The sequence below is a fragment of the Leptodactylus fuscus genome, chromosome 8 (genome assembly GCF_031893055.1).
Source record: "Leptodactylus fuscus isolate aLepFus1 chromosome 8, aLepFus1.hap2, whole genome shotgun sequence".
Taxonomy (NCBI): domain Eukaryota; kingdom Metazoa; phylum Chordata; class Amphibia; order Anura; family Leptodactylidae; genus Leptodactylus; species Leptodactylus fuscus.
This window is the reverse complement of record NC_134272.1, coordinates 70,377,067-70,397,510: the sequence shown is the minus strand read 5'-3', so window position 1 is coordinate 70,397,510 and position 20,444 is coordinate 70,377,067. Positions and strand designations below refer to the sequence as shown.

Sequence of the window (20,444 nt, the reverse complement as noted above, 5' to 3'; positions counted from 1 at the left end):
GTTTATGACGCCATTTTCCATCTTCACCGTTCCTTGGCTATAAGACGTGTCGCTCACGTTCCTATTCTCCTTTTGTTTGTAGATGATGACTCCGGTTTACAGAGCGCTTATGCCTTCCTATTTAAGGACCACCACATTACTGGAAAGAGATTACTCTTACTGCAGGAGGATGACCTGAAAGATATGGGGATAGTGTCTAAAGGTCATATCATCCATCTCAAGGTGGGCAAATGTTGTTATGTGGCAGAAGGATTATACAGGCACAAGGATTAGCAGGAAGGGCCCGGACCAAACTCTAGCACAAAGTAACTCTCAGAGTAACAGATTGAAGTTTACTGACAGTAGAAATTCTCATTGAGTTTCACGTGAAATGATTTGCAGGATTTTCTTAGATATGTAATGATCTTATTATTATCATTTTGTTTCATAGGCTGCTATTGAAAAATTGACATGCGATTACCTGAGTCTCTTTCATTTCCCTCCATTAATGAAGGTAATTCTATATAAGTTGATTTTTGTTTACCTTTGTGTGTAAGAAGAACAGTATGGGTCCATATACTTATATGGGTGCGGTGGTAAAACTCTATACAAGTTCTGGGTTAATATGATTGTGTGCTTTAGGCCGTAGAGTCTGACACTAGTGTTTGGGTTTCCGTTCTTTGGGTCCACTTGGGGACCTGAAACATGGAAAACCCTATCCATGGAACCCATAGACTCTAATGGGGTCCCCTATTCCACCTCTGTATATTGCAAGCGGAATGGGGCACAGAGTCCCCAAATGTTCAGCCAATGCTAATGTGAACACAGCTTTATCAATGAGTTAAAGCTACTTTATACATATTAGGCTGAAGTCACATTAGTGTTGGGTGACCATTTGGAGACTCTGTCCCCCATTCCGCATGCAATGGTTGACCTGTTTTTTTGTGGATCAATTTTAATTTTTTTTTCCCATTTACTGCATTTTTCTATTATCTTTGGGTCAATGAAAAACACAGAGGGCATGCTGATTCTCACTGACCCAAAGACTTTGTTGGCCCACAAAATGGAGCATGCTTCCGTTCTTTTTCCACGAACTGTGGCAGACATCTACCTGCACCCATTAAAATAAATGGGTCATCAAGTAGGCTGTGTCTTCACAGACATCATTCATCTGCAAAATACAGATGTGTGAATAAGGCCAAACAGCCAACATGGGCCAAAATCTGTATGGCTGCGTCTCTCAAATGGTCTTTCACCATCGTTCAACCATCAGTCTACTTCTATCTAATTTATATGGCTTCCCTAACTGTATCGATTCAACGATGGGTATCAGCGAAGTTGTGTACATTGTATAAGTTAGGGGCGGTATTCAGTAACATTGTATATTGTGCTAGAGTAGTACATTACACACTTAACATCAAACACACATATGTAGAATTCAGATATGTATCCATTACACTGCCTCCGAGCCGTGTTAAACTTTGTAATGGACACATACAATTCAGTAAGAACTAACCGTTACGAAAACCTCGCTTCCAATATGACTCAGTTCATATACATAACAGGACTTGCTGTGCGTTCTGAAATGAAACTCTTAACCGGTGACTTAGAGGACCTGAAATCCTTTGTTGAAACTAAATTAACTCTGCGATACAGGCAGAAAAAGCTGCGTGCTATTCATTCTCTATTCACATCCACTACCAATGACATTAAGATCAACTGCTGCAGACTATGCCAACTACAGACTCTATCTACGGATGCAAATCTTGGAAGACTGTGCCAAGAAGCTATTTGACTGGCGTGTGCCTGTGTGGGGCCATTTGTCAATGAAATCTTATTCATAGTGTGTCTGCTGGCTTCAGAGTATTTATTCATAGGCAAATCTATAACATGGGGTCCAATTCTTTCTAGCAAAGCGTGATATATAAATGTAGCGGAGTCGAATTTGTCATCGCCATAAGGGTTACAATATAGCTTTACTTGGGAATCTACAAATAACATACGTAGATTTTGAGACAAATTGTTCGAAATAATAAAATTTTGCTGGAAATTGTACACAAATTTTTAGTTCAAAAGTGAGTAATATTGTTATATCATTGTGATTACTCTGTGACACACTGTATTGTGCATTTACATCACTTCCATCATTCATAGCATAGGTAACATAGACAAGATTAGAATCTGCAGCTTGTCCAGTAACATTTCAATGGGTTGTTGTATGCTGTTTCCGTAATTCCTATAAAGGAAAACAAGAGTTATCGAAACAGTGTTGCACAATGACTTACGTAAGCATTCTAGCTCATCCCATAATGTCTATTTACCTCTATGGGAGCAATGGAAATAGTGTTAAACAGTTGCGTTCAACTGTCTTTGTAAAGCTCGACCACCTTAAGGAGGCAAAGACAGAGCTACACCCATCTCGGTTATGAAAGGTTGAGTTAACAATGATACTTTAAGGATTTAAAGGGGTTGTATTAGATAGCAAAATGGGTCTGCCCCTGTCCTATGGTTACGTCTTGCGTGATATTGTCACCAGTCTATTGGCTATTGGACTGTTTTCTCATTTCTTGACACCTAACCCTTTAAAGGAGTCTATCATCAGAACCCAGCCCTGCAGATAGATAAGTTAGGGTCGTCTGAATGAGACAACATGTTCCCTCATGAATTAGGGCATCCTTTTCTGAGATATCGTCCTTTTTTGACAATATGTAAATGAGCCATTTCTCCCAAAAGGTGACTTGATTTGCATATTGAGTAAAATGGTATTATCTTGGCAAAGGAGGCATTCGGGTGACCTCGCTATATATCTATAGGTGCTTGGTCAATATCCTGGGCTCGGGTGATAGACTCACTTTAATGTATACACTGGGAAAACTCCCAACATAGAGAATCTTTCACCACCTCAGGCAACTCCAGCTTTTTGTATACTTCAATAGGCAAGCTGCTTTGACTCAAGCACACTTGGAATTTTTTCTCTAGCCCCCCACTATCCCTGAGCAATCAGTGCACTTAGTTTCAGCACATTCATACTCTATATTTTGGGTGGTCCTGGGCTACAGAAAACAGGCACCACCCACCTGACTGTACAGAGCACAACTGTGCTGAAAATAACAGAATTGATTGTTTGAGAACTGTTGTAGAGTCCTATTGCACTGAAATCAATGGAGCAACGTCTGTTGATGGATACAAAGAGATGGACTTTGCGGAGGTGGTGAAATGTCCTCTTTGACTGAGTGTCTTCCATGCCCCATAGACACCCATGGAAAATAAAATCTGGCGCAACATACCATAGTACAAAACAACAGAACCCGGATGGATGGCACTCAAATGGAGGCTTGTAGTCTACGTTGACGGAATCGGTCCCAGATAAGCAGTGTTCTACTTTGATGGCAGCTTTATTTTATAATAACCCAGACCTACAAAGGCAGCATTGCCAATAGATCCTAGGTCGAGGCCGATGTCAGGTCTGTGTTCAGGTAGACTTTCACATCTCCTTCGCCTGCTGTGACACGTTCTTTTTACCAAAAGCCTAAACTTCACTTTTCGTGACACGTATTCAGAGACCAGAGATATCAGAACTGCCTGTTGGTCAAACAATTCACTTTTTAAAATACCTCCAGTAAATAATTTATTTCGCTAATAAATTAGTCCTTTCAGTTTATATAAATGGTGCCGGCACCAGCTGGGCTTTTGTGAAGGATACTTTTGAGCAGTTCCTTACATCCACGAACACATAATGCAGCTTGAATGACTCTAACTTGCAGAGCATCATACAAACACCAGGGGTTTGAAGCCATTGTTCCCAGTATTCATGTGTGTGGGAGGCATCTATCCCCAGCAGTGATGTCAGCTCGGGAACAGAAAACAGTTGTTAAGAAACACTTCTGAGACTGTCTTCCTGCAGCCGCACGAAACTCACCCAGGCTGGAGGCACCGAGATCTGCAAAAAGAAGTTCTCCTTGGACTGATGTCATTTATCTTTTTTCTGCTTTAGGATCTTGCATTTGAAAATGAAGATGAAGAGAGAATTGTAAACTTAGAACTTGTGTTCGGATATCATTTGAAGTCTGGAAACAGCCCAGAGGTAAAGTAAATGTGCAAAATACAAATCTACAAACCGTACATGTACATAGACATCTGTGGGGTAAGAAGTGTTCTTAGATGGGAAAAGAAAGACTGTGCCTCTAGCGCCAGCTATTGGAAGGTAGCGCCCTAGGCAATGGCCGACTTTATACAAGCCTTCTAATCTTGGAGAAGGCCACGGCACTCCTACTCTTATGTTGGTGCACTGATAGGGTTTCACCCCAATGTCTTCCAGAATATATCACGCACTCAATTTTTGTGCAAAGCCTTGCGACATCACTTGGGATCTAAGCCTACTTGCCAACTCTCCTGGAACTCTTCCAGATGACTTCCTGGACTTTTGGAAGAGTGGGGAAATTTCCCAGGCCACCAGGCTAGCAGTCACTTTATGTGACTAGAACACTTTATGGGTTGTGTTTGGCCAGCATATTGAGTCCCCACATCACAAGAAATCATCTGTGAGAAGCCACATTCCCTATGGGATAGCTCATTCCCTTCCAAACATTTTTGAGACACAACAACATCCACCAAATAAGTATGGATATAAGACAAACCAGAAAATCTCTTCCAAAAGGAAAAGAAACCTATTGGCAGACAGCTGTTTCAGGGGTTCTTGACCTTCATCAGTTCAGAAGGTTCTTGTTGGCTATGTAAGAGGCCATTCTCTATGTCTCCTCCTAGAGACCGCCTTTGCCAGCCATTTTGCAGGTGTATTGAATCTAGGGAAAGTTAATTGCATATTATTTCCTCCAGAATTCCTATTGGTACATACATGGCCTTTAAAGCTCTGTATACTTGCAAAAGTAGTCTCCACAAGGAGATATAGTTCCCTAACAGATGTCTCTTATACAAAAAAAAACTCAATAATAAATAATTGTTCACTTCATTAATTAAAATTTCCCCAAAGAACAGAATCAGGTTGGTTTCTCTTCATTTTGATAAGGAACACAACATTTTCACCGGCAGTAACTATTTTACAATATCCAAAGCCTCCTTCATACAACTGTACTTGATATTGTGGATCAAAGTATGGACACATGCATTTGTATGGGCCCAGAAACACAACCACATTTTTTGCAGCCATGTGTCTGTTCCATATCCGAGGACCACCAATTATGAAGCATCTTCTGTTTTTGTCCAAATTTTCAAAACAGACCAATGTGAGGGAGTCGAACAAGTCTTTTTGCAGGATGTCCATGATTAAAGATGACACTTTTTTGTGGATCAGTGTAGTAAAAACCAATGTGGTCATGTGAAGGAGTCCTAAGGCAGTGTTGAAAAATGGTTATCTACAAAACAATATCTGTATTGGCAGCCTTAGGCTACATTCACATAATAGTGCCCTGCATTCTGTCCTGAAAAAAAGTACTATTTCATGGCCATTTGCACATCCATGGGGTAAGTGATGTCATGACTCCATCATAGATATTAGCCCATTGAGGGATCCATGAACTTGGCCCGAGATAAGATTTGTTCCAATTTTTGCTCAGGCGATTCATGACAACAGTCCTGTACGTAGATCCATTAAAGGTCTATGGAGCTGTCTGCTGGCTGTTAAAGCAATTTCTTTCTATGTTATAATGGGGGGCATGGGTCTTTGATTCTGTATAGTCTTATATATTCCAGTAGATGGCTTCTCTTTTCTCTCCATATTTATTTGATCAAAAACAACTTTAGATCTTAAAAGTTACGGTTGAAATTTTTGGGTTGCCCATTTCTTCCCTAGGTTTTTAATCAGCCTAGAGGATACCTGTCAGGTCTCTTGGGTGATGGTCTCCAATGTGTGACTTTCCATCTGTTGTCCCCTGCACTGATCTTATCTATATGCATTAATTTATTTAAGGTCCCTCTCGCAGAGGGTGTGAGATGTGCTGATTTATTTTGCTAATTGCCTACATATTCCAGAACGCGTTACCAATATTGGTAGTCACTTTCCCATATAGGGCTGATGATCTATATTCCCTACGAGTATATCTTTGAAACATGGGAGGAAACCCACACAAACATGGGGAGAACATAGAAACACCTTGCAGATGTCCTTGGTCAGATTTTGCACCTAGGACTCCAGTGCCTCAAGGCTACAGTGCTAACCACTGAGCCATCATGGTTGCCCATGGCGCACAACCAAGCCATAACCTGTCTGACCACCAAATGGCAGAGGAGGCTGTTTAAATCTTGGATATGGGGCCTAGTGATACAAGCCTTGTCCAGCATATGGTGTTGTACAGTTGTGCCGCTTTTTCCAAAATATGTTTACAAAGTTGAAATCGCACCATATATGCAACATGGAACCCATATCCTTAGGCTAAGTTCACACGGGGGGCGGGGCAGATTTTGGCACCAAGAGTGACGCAGAGAGTCAAAACCTGCCTGCCACGACTGTCGCAGCTTCCGACAGTCACGGCTTCCCCCTCCACAGCAGGCTCAAATGAATGGGCCGACTCCGGAGGCTGCTGCCGCCAGGCAGACGCCGCGACTCAACAAGCCGCGGAAGCCGCCTGAAGAAAGGGCAGCCTGGCGGTCTACATAGACCACTATTGTGAGGGGGCGGATTATGACATGGATTACACGCCATAATCCGCCCCCTTAGTGCCCGTGTGAACAAGCCCTAAAGCGTACCTCCAGCAGGTTTGGGAACCCTATAGATACGTCTTATGTAAATGGGACAAACTGGTTTACACCAAAGCAAAGAACTTAAATCTAAAACTTTACTGCATTCCCTGCATGTTCAGTGTCTGTACAAAGCTGGTGAGTTCAATTCTTGGAAGAGTTATCCTTATACCAGGCGTTATATGATCTGACTCCCATCCCGCCACATTGCTGGAATTTAACCAAACATATGGACTGTTTCCAAAAACAACTAGCAGAATTGTGAATGCAGCTCTGGACAGTACATAATGTAGCTCAATTTATTAACAAAGATACTCAACTTGGATGAGCACAGAAAAGTACAGAAAGAAAGTATAACAGATAGGATAAGGTGTTCTAGTTCAGGAACAAAATGAAATAGGACAGAATTTGGAATCGTAAAATACATTCTCTGGTGTCTATGTGATTTAATTCCCTTTAATCCCTGTGTAAGGTAAGTGTTGGCAAAAGATTCTGCTTCCTTTCTTAGCCATGCACATAGTTCTTATAATACACCCCCACCTCCATATTCCTTTGATTTTTTTCTGAAACATTCCACAAGAAATACAACGTACAAAAATTGCAGCGGGTTCCATCAGAAGCCATATATATTCTCCCCTATAATAATAAGTGCAGAGCAGCACACATACAGCTCTGTACAGTCATATAGCCTCTGTGTACAGCTGTATAGACTCTGTGCACAACATCTGAACTATCCAGCAACTTCCCTGCGGACCCCATTTATGACAGTCGTAGTCCGGAGTCCATTGACAGGTTGCTGTAAACAGTATCTTGCTTACTGGTCTGCTGTGTAGAGGGCAATGAAAGTTATAATTGGATTCCCCTGCAGCTCAAAGTTACAAAACTGCTGTGCATGGGAAAAAAAAAAAATCAGAAAAAAAAAGTGTTTTATAAGCAGGATTGGCAAACATAGAGAAGGGCAAAAGGCTTGTCCTTATACAGATGTGTCCAACCTTACCTTAGCTAATATTTGGTTAATGGATTTTTCCAGCCATATTCATTAGTATCTGATCTGTGAGGGTCCGACCACCGGATCCCACACCGATCAGATGATCAAGCTGCCTCTAAGGTAGTGGATGGGGAGCAGATGCATTTCTATTTAAGCAATAGGAGCAAGTCCCGGCACCACCGCTATACAGTGGACATGTATGCAGGAAAGTAAGGTCATCTTCAGATTTCTGCATCACTAAAAGTTCCAAATACGCAAAAATATTCCTTAAAAGGGTTTAGCAACAACAAGTTTATATCCTCTATCCATAAGATGGACAATAAACACCTAACAGTGGGAGTCTGACCACAGAGATCCCCAGCAATCCTGAGAACAGGGGAGATGTCCCCCCCCCCTCCTCCCATTGTGTATTCATCCATCCTGCAGCTACATTGAATGTGGCCATGTCACTTGGTGGACGCAGATTGCTAATGTCTAGCATTTGGATCTCCAGTGCTCCCACTGAAGTTAATGGAACTGTGGATTTGTCCTTCCACCCCAGCCAGGTTGAATTCACATGTCCTCAGCATTGGTGAGGATCTTACCCTTTGTTCACATCTGCATTCAGTATTCCATCGGGGAGGGGGGGGGGGGGGGGGGGGAGTCCGAATGGGGACCCCCCCCCCCAGCGGAATACCAAACGCAATCGCAAGTGCTGTGCAGTAAAAGCACAGGGACCCCGTAGACTATAATGGGATCCATGTGCTTGCTGCGCGCTGCCTGCACGAATCATGCGGACAGGAAAGTAGATTGTGAAATACTTTCCTGTCCGCATGTTCAGTGCAGAGATCTGGTGGCAAGAACACGGACCCCATTATAGTCTATGGAGATCCGTGTGCTTTTACTGCACACCGCTTGCAACTGCGTTTGGTATTCCGTTCAGGGGGCCCCCATGCCGACTCCCCCGGACGGATTACCAACGCAGATGTGAATGAGGGGTCAGTCCGCTACTAAGCAGATATTTATCCTCTATCCTATCCCTTTAAAGGTGGAGCTTTAAGATTAAGCAGAGCGCTGGTTGTTATCTTACTAGCAGCTATTTCTGCTCCTGTTATTATAAATGTGTCACAATTTTTAGTCTGCCATCAGGTTACCTTTATTCACCATCCCGTGTTCTGCATGCAGATGAGCACCCCATGTGGAACAGATCAGCCCTCATCACTCCTGCTCCATTTTTTCTCCTCCACCTTTCTAGTGAGGACATGGAGTTGATTCTATTACGGAGGTATTTGGTGTGGTGTGACTACAGCGCTCCATCTGTCAGACCAGCACCCTGGTGTTCTAATTCACATACTATAGAGTAAATGAGTTTCCTGCTCATTTTCCCATGTGAATGATGAAAAAAATCAATTAAATCTGCAGAATGATGAAAGGGGAAGAATAATAAACCGCTGAAAACATCAAATCAATTTTACGTTATCGTTTCTAGTAACAGGGAATGTGAGAATAAAACATTTATAATATCTGAGCGGGGCTTGTATAATGCCCGGCAAATAATAGGGCTGATTTATCCATAATATCCGAGGGACACGTGCTAGAGCTATGTATAAGTAACCTGAATGAGATCCGATAGGGCTTGTTCACATCGCAGTTGCGACGATATTTCAGGGTACATACACGGATTGCCAAAAAAATACCGCATCATGTTGTTGGAATGGAATGCAACATTCTATGTGTGAATGTAATGATGATATATGTAAGTAGTGTCAATATTACGCTAGGTTCACAACTGTGCTCGGGGTTCTGCTCTTTGGGTCCACTTGGGAACCCAAAAAACGGAAATTAAATCTGCTTAAAAAGTGGTTACCCGTGGCTATAATGGGGTCTGCTGCAAATGCAAGTCCTGCTTGCATTTGCATTTTCCAAGTAGAATGGGGGACAGAATACCTGGACGGGAGGCAAGCAGATGTGAATCCGGCTTCAGAGCGATAGGAGTTTATTGGGGAAAACTGGACTATTGAGCGGAGGCTCTAGTGTTCTATTGGGTCACCTCTAGATATAATGTGATATGGTTGGGCATAGGGACTCTGTATGGTATTCTGCAGTACATTTGTCTACAGGTGTTACAGCTGGGCCTGTAGATCTGTATACTTGTAGATTGTCAAAGATTGCGTGCCAGCTATTCCCATAAATGCTCCAGTAATGATAAATTTGGCAACTGGCCACATCAAGAAAGTGTTGCAATCTGTTGGAAACCTTCCTGGGAAAGCCTTGTGTGGGGGTGAGCATTATCCTGCTGAAAATTCCATTTAGAAGCCCAGCCATGACATACAACACATGTGGCCACTGGATGTCCTGGACATATCACCATATCACTAAGCTGTTAGAGTTTCTCGTATCACTAGTAATGGTAACTGACTGTGATCGATCCCCAGATCAGCCCACCAGCAGGGGCAGTATGTCGCTCCCCTACAAATGCAGGATGAAAGCACTCAACAAGAGGCCTCTGTGTATGGCAAAAAAGGCATTGCAAAGGCTTCTAGAGTGGTGGCTTCCCAAAAAAGTATTGAGGATGTTGAAATCCAAATGTCACGTTAGAGAAAGTTGGAAGGTCTAATACAGATTAGATGGATAGCCAGTCCTGTCGAAATCAGCAGGTTTGGCCACAAACCAATGTAGTAGTCCATTTTATATTTTGCTATAGAATTTTAAAATAGCATTTTAACACAAAAAACACAATAAAGTGGAGTAAGAAAACAAAAAAGTAAAACGCTGTGTGTGAAACCAACAGTTCCAATCTAATATGTACATACATTGTGATCTGTGATGTCATCACTCTGGAGCTCATTAGCATTATCCTGTGCAGAACAAGGGATAACAGCGCCCCCCGCTGTAACTGATCACACATGGCTCAGATGTAAGGTAGAGAAGCCTGCGGCCTGATACAACTTGTCAGCGACTTCTAATGGATTTCTTCTACATTTGGTAGGAAAATATTATTTAACTATCATAGGAGGTTTATATGCTAATGCTAGTGTAGGTTTGGGCTGCATTCACATGGGTACTTTTAACAATTATTAGCATACTTGTTTTTTTTACTTTATTAATAAAAAAAACATTAACATTTGGTGTCTGTAGGGAAGAAGTGATTTGATACAGCAAAACAACAAGGAGGAGTTTTACTCTTTTACATGTTCTATCAAGTTTATAGCTTATATCTTCAAGTCTATCTTATAACTATCTTTTATCTATCTAAGATAGATGTGCCTATCTATTCCATCTATCTATCTATCTATCTATCGTAAGCCGATGGCTGGTCAGGTAATGGAGGGGGTGTACATCTCGCCCAGACTACTCAGGTGGGTGAGATAAGAAAACTCCAGGAATGTTTGTTCTCAGCAGACAACTTTCATTTGCTGAGCACTTTGGTAAATGCTCAGTATTGGGCTGGATTTTTAGGAATGGCAGGTAGGTTGGTAGTGGGACCTGTCATTCCACCCTCCTCCAGTCCACACTTTGGGGATGTTCCAGCAGCGACTCAGCTGCAGAGAGTCTCCTCGTCAAGGAGGCTTAAGAAGTTGCTCCAGCAGCAACACTTTGGCAGAGCTTGGCTGGAGAGCTGACAGAGAGGTCATAGTTTTAGAGCTGTGTCCTGAATGACTCTACTGGCTTATGATTTCTGTTATTCTAGGTGAGGTAACCTATTCTGTGTTTAGTTAGAGCCTAGCCGGGCAGGGATTTATTTTTGTATTGTTTCCTTTGTTGCTGCACTACCTTTTTGAGTGAAAATAAACTCTACCTTTGTTTTGGACTAAAAGAAACTGGACTTTTGTGTCTATGACACCCCACCTAGCAACCCCAGACACTATCTATCTATCTATCTGCCCTCCACAGAGAACTAAATGATCCTGAAGTTTTCCTTCTTTCTTTTCTTACTTAGCTGCTACGGACTCCTAGTATATTTCTCTTCTCAACATATGTGTGTCTACTTCCGTAATATATTACTATTTATTATCCTGTATCTGTATTACTATGCTGCTGTAACAGCATGTAAATTTCCCTACTGTGGGACTGTTAATGGATTATCTATCTATCTATCTATCTATCTATCTCTCTCTCTCTCTCTCATATCTATCCATCTGTTATCTATCACCTGTCTATATGTCTATCAATCCACTTATCTGTCTGTCTATTTCTATGTCTTTCCATCACTAATCTATCTTTCAATGTGGTCATCATCTATCTACTATTTATCTACAGTATCTACTCATCATCATGTATCCATCCATCTATTTCATATGTATTTATTGGTCTTTTTCTATCTATCACCTATGTCTATATGTTTATTAATCTATTGAACACCGATCTATCTTTCTGGATATCTATCTATCTATCTATCTATCTATCTATCTATCTATCTATCCATTGACCACCGATCTGTCTGGATATCCATCACCTATCTATCTGTCTATCTTTCTATCTATATGTCTATCAATCCATTGATTATCTATCTATCTATCTATCTATCTATCCATATGTCTATCAATCTATTGATCGCCTGTCTATCTATTTCTCTGTCTATCCATCACTTATCTCTCAATGTAGCTATCTCTTAGCTAGAGTATCTATTCATCCATCATCTATCCATCCATTATCTGTCTAGCAGCGCCAATGAAAAATCATGACCTTTGAGACAAATATTTAGTATAAATGTATTAAAAAGTGCAGGCCAACATTTGATAAAATAATATACAATAAAATGATTCATATAGATAGATTTCACAGCAATACATAACTCACAGATGAGGAGTGATTATAACTACGCCAGGTTCTCATGTATGTTCCCTTTTCAGTTACAGTGTCCATCATGCCCACCACAAAGTCTGCACACGCTTCAAGCAGTGACTGTTGTATCATTCATAACTGTGTCAAACAAAACAGCGCACAAGTTTACCAGAAAAAAAAAAAAAAATCATTTGACACCGAAAACTAAAATAAGAGAAGAATACAATGAGTGGTTAGACTTTCTAACACAACCCCCGCCCCAATTAAAAGTACCCTGTAGAACAGCGCACGATTCTGCCTTTCTTCATTTCAGTGACATGTCATGTAGTCATGAAAACATGTCAGGACCTTTATAAACATGTCAGGCCCGATGATGTTTTCAAAGCCATTTCATATCCCGAAACCGTGTATTGTGCCATTAAAAGTATGCTTCATTTGCCTTGTTTCAATGTAATCTTTAAGAACACCCCAAAGGCCTTGTTTCAAGAAAAAAAAAAAATTGCAATCTTAGAGTAACCTTGTCTGCGCAGTGTCTAGTTAGTAGCAATGCGGGCTGACCTTAGACACGCGCCATTGTTAAGGGTATAATACATTTACATATTTTGCAATAAAACATCAGTCATTTGCATTACAGTGTCAAGATTTTATTTGATTCTTCCACCTAAAAATGACTCATTTTCCTTTCTTGTATTTTTTTTTTATTTTTTTTTTTTTATAAAAAAAAAAATAAAAAAACCAACTACTCTAAGCTTGTTTGAGAATAATCAAAAATTGGCCATTTAGCTTGAAGTCATTTTCTTTTCAAAAGGCAAATGTTATTTAATCTTTCAGCTGTTCATTGTGCCATCATAAATACTTTCTTTTCAGCACAGTTGTGGGGACTGAAATGAGCCCACTAATTGCCTCCCATTTCGACTGACATGTGGTGGTTTAGTGGAAAGGAATCACAGCGGGGAGAAGGAAATGGGAGGCTGAGAAAATGGGAGCTAATTATTTTCTCTGCCTCATGTCAGGCTCTGTGTCAGCCTTGTTTTTACAAACTGGAAGGTTTAGCACTAAATAAAACAAACTGGCGTCATGTTTTCATATACTGGCAGTGTCACGAAACCAGCTGCACATCTCAAAGACAATATAATGCCTGCATTTGTACGGACACCATCTGACAGTAACTGTGAGCCACTACTAATGAGGATATCACAGTGATGCCAAGTGAAAGGTGCTGAATAATTTATGATTCTACATCAGTACGGCAATAGTCCTTTACATCATTACTAGACATTGTTTTCCTGAAGAGATTAAAACATCCTTTAGTCTCAGACCCTGGAACCTACATTTGCTAAGAGAGGGACTATTAATGGAATTTTGGGAGAGATCCCTGCCCGAGAATATCTCGTGGGACAAAGCTTTGGAGGGTCACGACACGCGAGGTATAAAGGGAGAAGAACAAATTATTCTCACTTGTATTATCTCCATTTTTTTTTCTAAATCCGAAAAGAATAAAGTCAGTCGGGTTTAACATAATGAAAAATAACCCAGGTGCCATCCGTGAATGTTCGGCTGTTATGACTTGGAAACAGCAGGTCTCAGCAGCTGAGCTAGATAATAGCAAAGAATTTACCGGAGATGACGGGAGCTCACGTCGTCAACATGTTACTACTTTTAATAACAGCGGGGACAATTGTGGTTTTTTTTTCTTTTTTTTTGCTGCTTTTTATTTTCATCTTAGAGAACATCAGAGCCCGTAGACATGGCGGAGATGTAGATGGAGCCGTAGGAGCCGGAGAAGCGTAAAGTTAGAGTTGGGACAGGTTGTGTGCGCGGTAGAAGGTGCTGCAGAGTACCGCCTGCAATTCACTAGAGGGCATGTGCTTACTAGACATAGATTTGGCACAGTGTGTGCCAGTGGGGGTGTGCCATCAGCTGCCCTCCTTCACTATGCGGAGAGAAGAATGTGATATACAGATGGCTGTTTGCATAGATCAGATCGCCATTTATTCCAGCTGCAGCCAGATTTCAGTCTGATGCTTTATGGGGTTTATGCATTTATATGCATTTTACTTCTTACTGCTGCAACCTATTGTTTTCTTGTTTTGATTTTTTTGGGATACTTATTATCTTTAACCTCATAATAAAAGTTAAAAAAAATGATTTACTCCATATATAATAAGCCAACTTAATCTGTGTTATATCTACTATGTACAATATATATATATATATATATATATATATATATATATATATATATATATATATATATACACACACACACTGATACACTTTGCGAGCAGGGCCCTCAGACCCATTGCGTGACATGACTATTTCTTTGTAATGTATCTATAATATAATAGTATATAGTATAATAGTATCTATTAATAATAGTTTACTTTTGTTGATTTATTAAATGAAGTGGATGAACGAAAAGAGAAATCCAAATGACTTCACTATTTGGCGGAAACGTCCTGTAAGTGATGATATAGCCTGATCTCAATATCATCCAGTCTGTCTTGGATTGCATGAAGAGACAGAAGGATTGGAGTAAGCCTACATCCACAGAAGATCTGTGCTTATTTACCTATATACAAGATGGGGTGGGACCCTAACTCCACAAACGGGACCACGACTGTATCCCTACACATAACCTCAATGTTGAGTTCCTTCTGCAAATGAAGGCAAAGGGCAGTCAAACCTAATATTGATGCACTTTAGATTTCTGTTAGGTTCATTCACTTCGCATGTTGTTAATTGCCAAAAGAAAACAATTAACACTTCTAGTGATAAACGCATTCTTACTTTGCAGCATTTTTTGCATACCCACCTAAACCTTTGGCACTGCATTGTACATCCACAGTAAAGTTTGACTATTGGAGAATTGTATTAGAGTTGTCAAAACTCATTCATTTCCCCAGTTTTCCCATGTGCTGTCAATTGGAAAAATGGAGTAAGTTGCTACCAGACCCCTCCGATGGCAACTTATCTCCCATACTTGTCCAGGATAAAATTCAATATGGAAATATGTCATCATACATGCATGAGGATGAGCACCATGACAAACCCATATAGACCCCATGACAAGATGGATCTGACAGAGCCTTGTTGCCCCTGTTGTGACCAAAAGCAATGATGAAGATTAGAGATGATTCGAATACCTCGCTCCATAGGAGTGCATGTTAGCGGCCGGCACTTCACCCCTTGTTGTGCGTCCACTTGCATTCATTCCTATGGGAGCGCGGTATTCTAAACTATAGTTTCGAATACTATTCGCTCATCTCTAATAAAGATGTGAACACAGACTAAATCTAGTCATACGCATCCAAGAACTATTAGCCAAACGCTTCAGCCGACAATTATTTTCCTTCACCTCCCATGCACGTATATGTATGGTCCAAACAAGTCTTCCTGACTTGAATGGCAAGATGGCAGATAAGCCAAGTCCATTGAGAATGAAGGATTAGGCATGTTCAAATTCAACATGTCCAATCCTATCTGCCAAAATAGGCCAAACAAATATTGGTCATACATCCAATACAACTAACCAGTCAGCTGGTCCCTCCGAAAGTGATGGGTATGGCCAGCACTGATCTGATGTGTATGGCCTGCTCATGTATCGCCTCTACATTCTGTAATAGACAATTAGATACTTTAGAAAATTCAAGTCAGATTACTCCAGATACAGCTGGCAGATTAAGTGACGTGTAAACCTACAGCGAGTGCTAAGAAAACCTTGTTATGAAAATTTCTCAATTTGTAAGTGTTATTATATTTTACTTATGTATTTTTACTGCATGAGAGATGGTCTGCGTTGCATGAAACATCATTATTCATAGCACATCACACATTTTATGCTAAATTAATCCATCAGATGTTTAGGCTTCTGTAGTCCATGTGTTTGAAATTAATTGTTGATCAATGCATTGCATGCCTCACAGGCAAATAAGGAAATTTCCTGACCCATGACATATAGTGTGTGCAGTCTGTATTTGTTAAGTGGGTAAAAAAAAAAAATCATCAGTTATTTTCAATCCATTATATTTTCATGTCATTTACGAGTTATGTATGTGTAGATAAATTGATTTTTTTTTTTATGTAATGAAATCATTAGAACTAGAGATCCCGTGACACGTTCACACCATTATAAGCTTCACTGGTTGACATATATACTAACTGTATACCTCCTAGTAGGTGTGGATTAATGACTACATATAGGTATAGACAACCCCTTCTTCTTACAGGCTCTGTTATATAATATTTACCCAAGGCAAGTGTCATGTCTCAGCACTGGGGACATAGGAACAGTCTGTGTACATGAAAAGTAACACCGTTTCTGGTTATTACTGTTTCTGTTTGGGCTATTTTCACTGAGATTCTGTCTTCCTAATTACATCAGGGAAGACAGGCTTGCACATTGCAGTGAGCGCCCTTTATTGGTTTGCAACACTGAGGCACCTGACTTCCTAATTACATCATGGAAGACAGATTTACATATTCTTCCCATAGTCCCTTGCAAAGTGGAGTGCTAAAGGCTTAAGTCTCCACACACCTATATGGTGGTCTCTCCCCAAGGTGTGACGATATCCCCCCTTACCCTGTCTAAGCCTCTCACCTCTACCAGGTTATAATCTTCTCTACATCGAGCTGACAAGATGCAACAACATTGAAATGGCCGTCCTCGGTTGAGAGACTATACCTGGTAATAATCCCAGCATCATTGCAAAACAAAGGCCTCTTGGAAGGTCGAGCATGATGTTAAAGGGAGCAAACCTTTATTGGGCTATCTCACTGAGATTCTGTCTTCCTAATTACATCAGGGAAGACAGGCTTGCACATTGCAGTGAGCGCCCTCTATTGGTTTGCAAAACTGAGGCACCTGACTTCCTAATTACATCATGGAAGAGAGATTTGCATATTCTTCCCATAGTCCCTTGCAAAGTGCAGTGCTAAAGGCTTAATAAGTCTCCACACACCTATATGGTGGTCTCTCCCCAAGGAATGATGATACCCCCCCTTACACTGTTTCTGGTAGCAGTTTTCCCCTTTGCAGCCTCTGTTTCTGATACCCAGTTCTCCCTGACCTGGTGTGTGAAGACTAGCTGCTCTGTTATCACCTCTACACTACACATAGAAGGTAGAGGATAACCTGCTCCCTAACTCTCTCTATGAAAAGCATCATCAGAATCTTATATCTTATTATAAAAAAGTACTGACCTGTGAGTAAAGCACTTGGGGTGAGATAGAAACTGAATATTTAGTTCCTGCTGCCTGTGTCTTTGCCTCTGTTTCTCCTCCTCCATTCAACGTTTGCTTACTCCTCCTCCTTCCCTATATAAATGTCTATGTAATCTGATACCTCTGTGAGTATACTAGCCAAATTAAACAGAGATTCCAGAGTGAAAATCGGCTTAGGAAGGGGAAGTGGGAAAAGAGTCATAAGTGGAGAAAGAAGCATTTTTTACAAGATATATCACAAATGTTCTTAGATTTTCTTGCACTATTGATTTACATTTAATAACCGTTTTAGATACTGGTAGTTGCTCTGCCTTATAAGATAGGTGGAGGCAGGAATAGGATGTGTCAGAAAAGGGGTTGGGGCTCAAGATCTGACACCGTTCACCAAAATGGTATGAAAATGTTGTCAAAATCTAACGCAACTCATAGGTGGTGTAGTAATACCCTGGATTGACCACGCCGCAGCAGTCACTGTGATAAATCTGGTGCATTTTAATATGCAGATTGCTGGATTTTACAAGGATTTTGTTTGTGTGGTTTTCACGTAGAAAAGCCGTCAGATTAGTCTGAAGTAGATTAGCCCCATTAAATAGCGCTAATCCTTATGTTTAAGATTTCTACTGGAGTTCTTGTAGCAAAATACATATCAGATTTGTAATATGCAAATTAGTCTGTCCTGTAAAACTTCCAGTCCACTCTATCATATATGCCTGCCTATGGACCAAATGCTCTTGCCGTAGAAGTCACCTTCTTGTTTCCGAATGAAAACAGTTTATCTTTATTTCAGGATTGTAAATGGAAAATGTACATGGAACTTGACGGAGATGAAATTGCTATAACCTACATCAAGGATGTGACATTTACCAGAAGTCAACCAGAAGCCGAGGTTCTAAGGATGTCTAAAGTAAGTGATGATAAAAGCCTAAGCAAGTAGCATCATGCAATTCAGAGCCCCATTACGGTTATCATAATATATAGATTACTGGGACGGGAGAAGGGAACCTGTCACTACAGTTTACGTGATTTAACCCCCAGCATGCTGCTATAGTGCTGCTTATTACTACTCTAACCAAAAGATTTGATCCCTAAAACCTGCAGACAGTGCTATATAAGTGACCGGGAGAGCAGCTGAAGCATTCATATGTGCATAGTCATGTAGGTTGTGTAAGCGAGAAATCCAGGTTCTTATCCCCACCTTGTATGGCAACCTCAAGTGTCCTTGAGGCATTCTCTTTATTTTTTTATGCAGATTGTGAGCCCCATATAGGGCTCACAATGTACATTTTTCCCTATCAGTATGTCTTTGGAGTATGGGAGGAAATCCACGCAAACATGGGGAGAATATACAAACTCCTTGCAGATGTTGTCCTTGGCAGGATTTTAACCCAGGACTCCAGCGCTGCAAGGCTGCAATGCTAACCACTGAGACATTGTGTTGCCCCAGGGTGTTCTCTGTATTTGCAGTGTCCCATGCTCTTTGCACTGAACATCCACTTAACAGGAATCTATCAAAAGAACTCACCCCTGCAGGTAGATAGCCTAGGGTCACTGGATCAAACAGTGTTTTTATCCTGTGAATCGCTGCCTCCATTGCCGAGATATCACTGCTTTTGTCAATATACAGATAAGCTATTTGCATCAAAGGTGTTCCCACTTACCTCTTTGGAGCAACAGCAATGCTCTTATTGCTCCAAAGAACTCATCTTCGCATTTGGGACAGAGCCCGATCCGCAATGAAGAGACTTTCCTTGGGACTCTTGCAGATGTAGCGCCAGGGGGGAACTAACCACATTAAAGGAGACTTATTGCATCTGCAAAGCAGAAATCTGAAAGTTTAATTAATCGTTCCCCATAAAACTCTAACAAACGTTTCAAGAGGGAGTTAACAATTGGTCCGCCAAAAAAAAAGGGAGGTGGTAAAAGACTCACTATAAATCCTCAATGTTATTGTGCGGGAGAAAAAGTGCAAAGCACAAAGTAATATCTTCTAAACAAATTAAAAGGGGTATTTTCATCTTAGGGTCAGTTCACACAGAGTTTTTTGGCAAGGATTTTGACTCTCATTCCGCCTCAAAATCAGCCTCCAAAAAAAGCTGAACTCTATTAGGAGGCTTTTTATGGAGACTGATTTTACATAGTTACATATAGTTACATAGTAGATGAGGTTGGATGAAGACATCAGTCCATCAAGTCCAACCAATAACCCTACAATCCCTAAAGTGTTGATTTTGAGGTGGATTCAGTGTCAAAATCCTCGCTCAAAAACTCAGTATGAACTGACCCTTAACAAGTTATCTGAGCGCCATACTTCAGCTATCTCCGGCACTCCCATTAAAATGAATGGAGTGGTGCATGTGTCAGTCCAACCATCCCTCCATGCAGAACTCCCCCATTCTCATGGGGATCTGAATGGTCAGCCATTCACTAATCTGCACGTTATTCCCTATCATATGATACAAGATAACTTATTAAGATGGGAATCCTTCTTTATGTCCATAAACTGAATGAAATCTAATCCATATGCAATATAGAAATTATGGAAATTTTACTGATAGCCAACCTGATAAAACCCAAGAGAAAGTCCCAAGTGGATGAGCAGTCAAAGTTGTGACTTAAAGGGGTATTCCCACGTCGCATACTCACCAGTCTTCATTGCTGTCAAATCTTATTTCTTCCTGGTTTCTTGCGTCATTTGGTGGGCGAGGTTTCATATGCAACCTGCTGTTTAGCTCCGCCAACCGCATAGCGTGATCCTATGGGGTGGCTGAAGGGCCTGTGATATCATCAAAGGTCCTCA

The 20,444-nt window shown here is 40.9% G+C and overlaps 1 protein-coding gene across 3 annotated transcripts in view; it reads left to right on the top strand.

Moving 5' to 3' along the window:
• Nucleotides 1-20,444, top strand: part of MAP3K20 (mitogen-activated protein kinase kinase kinase 20) — a 130,520-nt gene that overhangs the window by 102,732 nt on the left and 7,344 nt on the right. For all 3 annotated transcript variants that reach the window (XM_075284127.1, XM_075284125.1, XM_075284126.1), the window contains exons 14-17: nt 83-222; nt 431-493; nt 3,974-4,063; nt 18,435-18,551. In XM_075284127.1, coding sequence (XP_075140228.1) covers nt 83-222; nt 431-493; nt 3,974-4,063; nt 18,435-18,551 — 410 coding nt within the window. The remainder of the gene's footprint in view (nt 1-82; nt 223-430; nt 494-3,973; nt 4,064-18,434; nt 18,552-20,444) is intronic.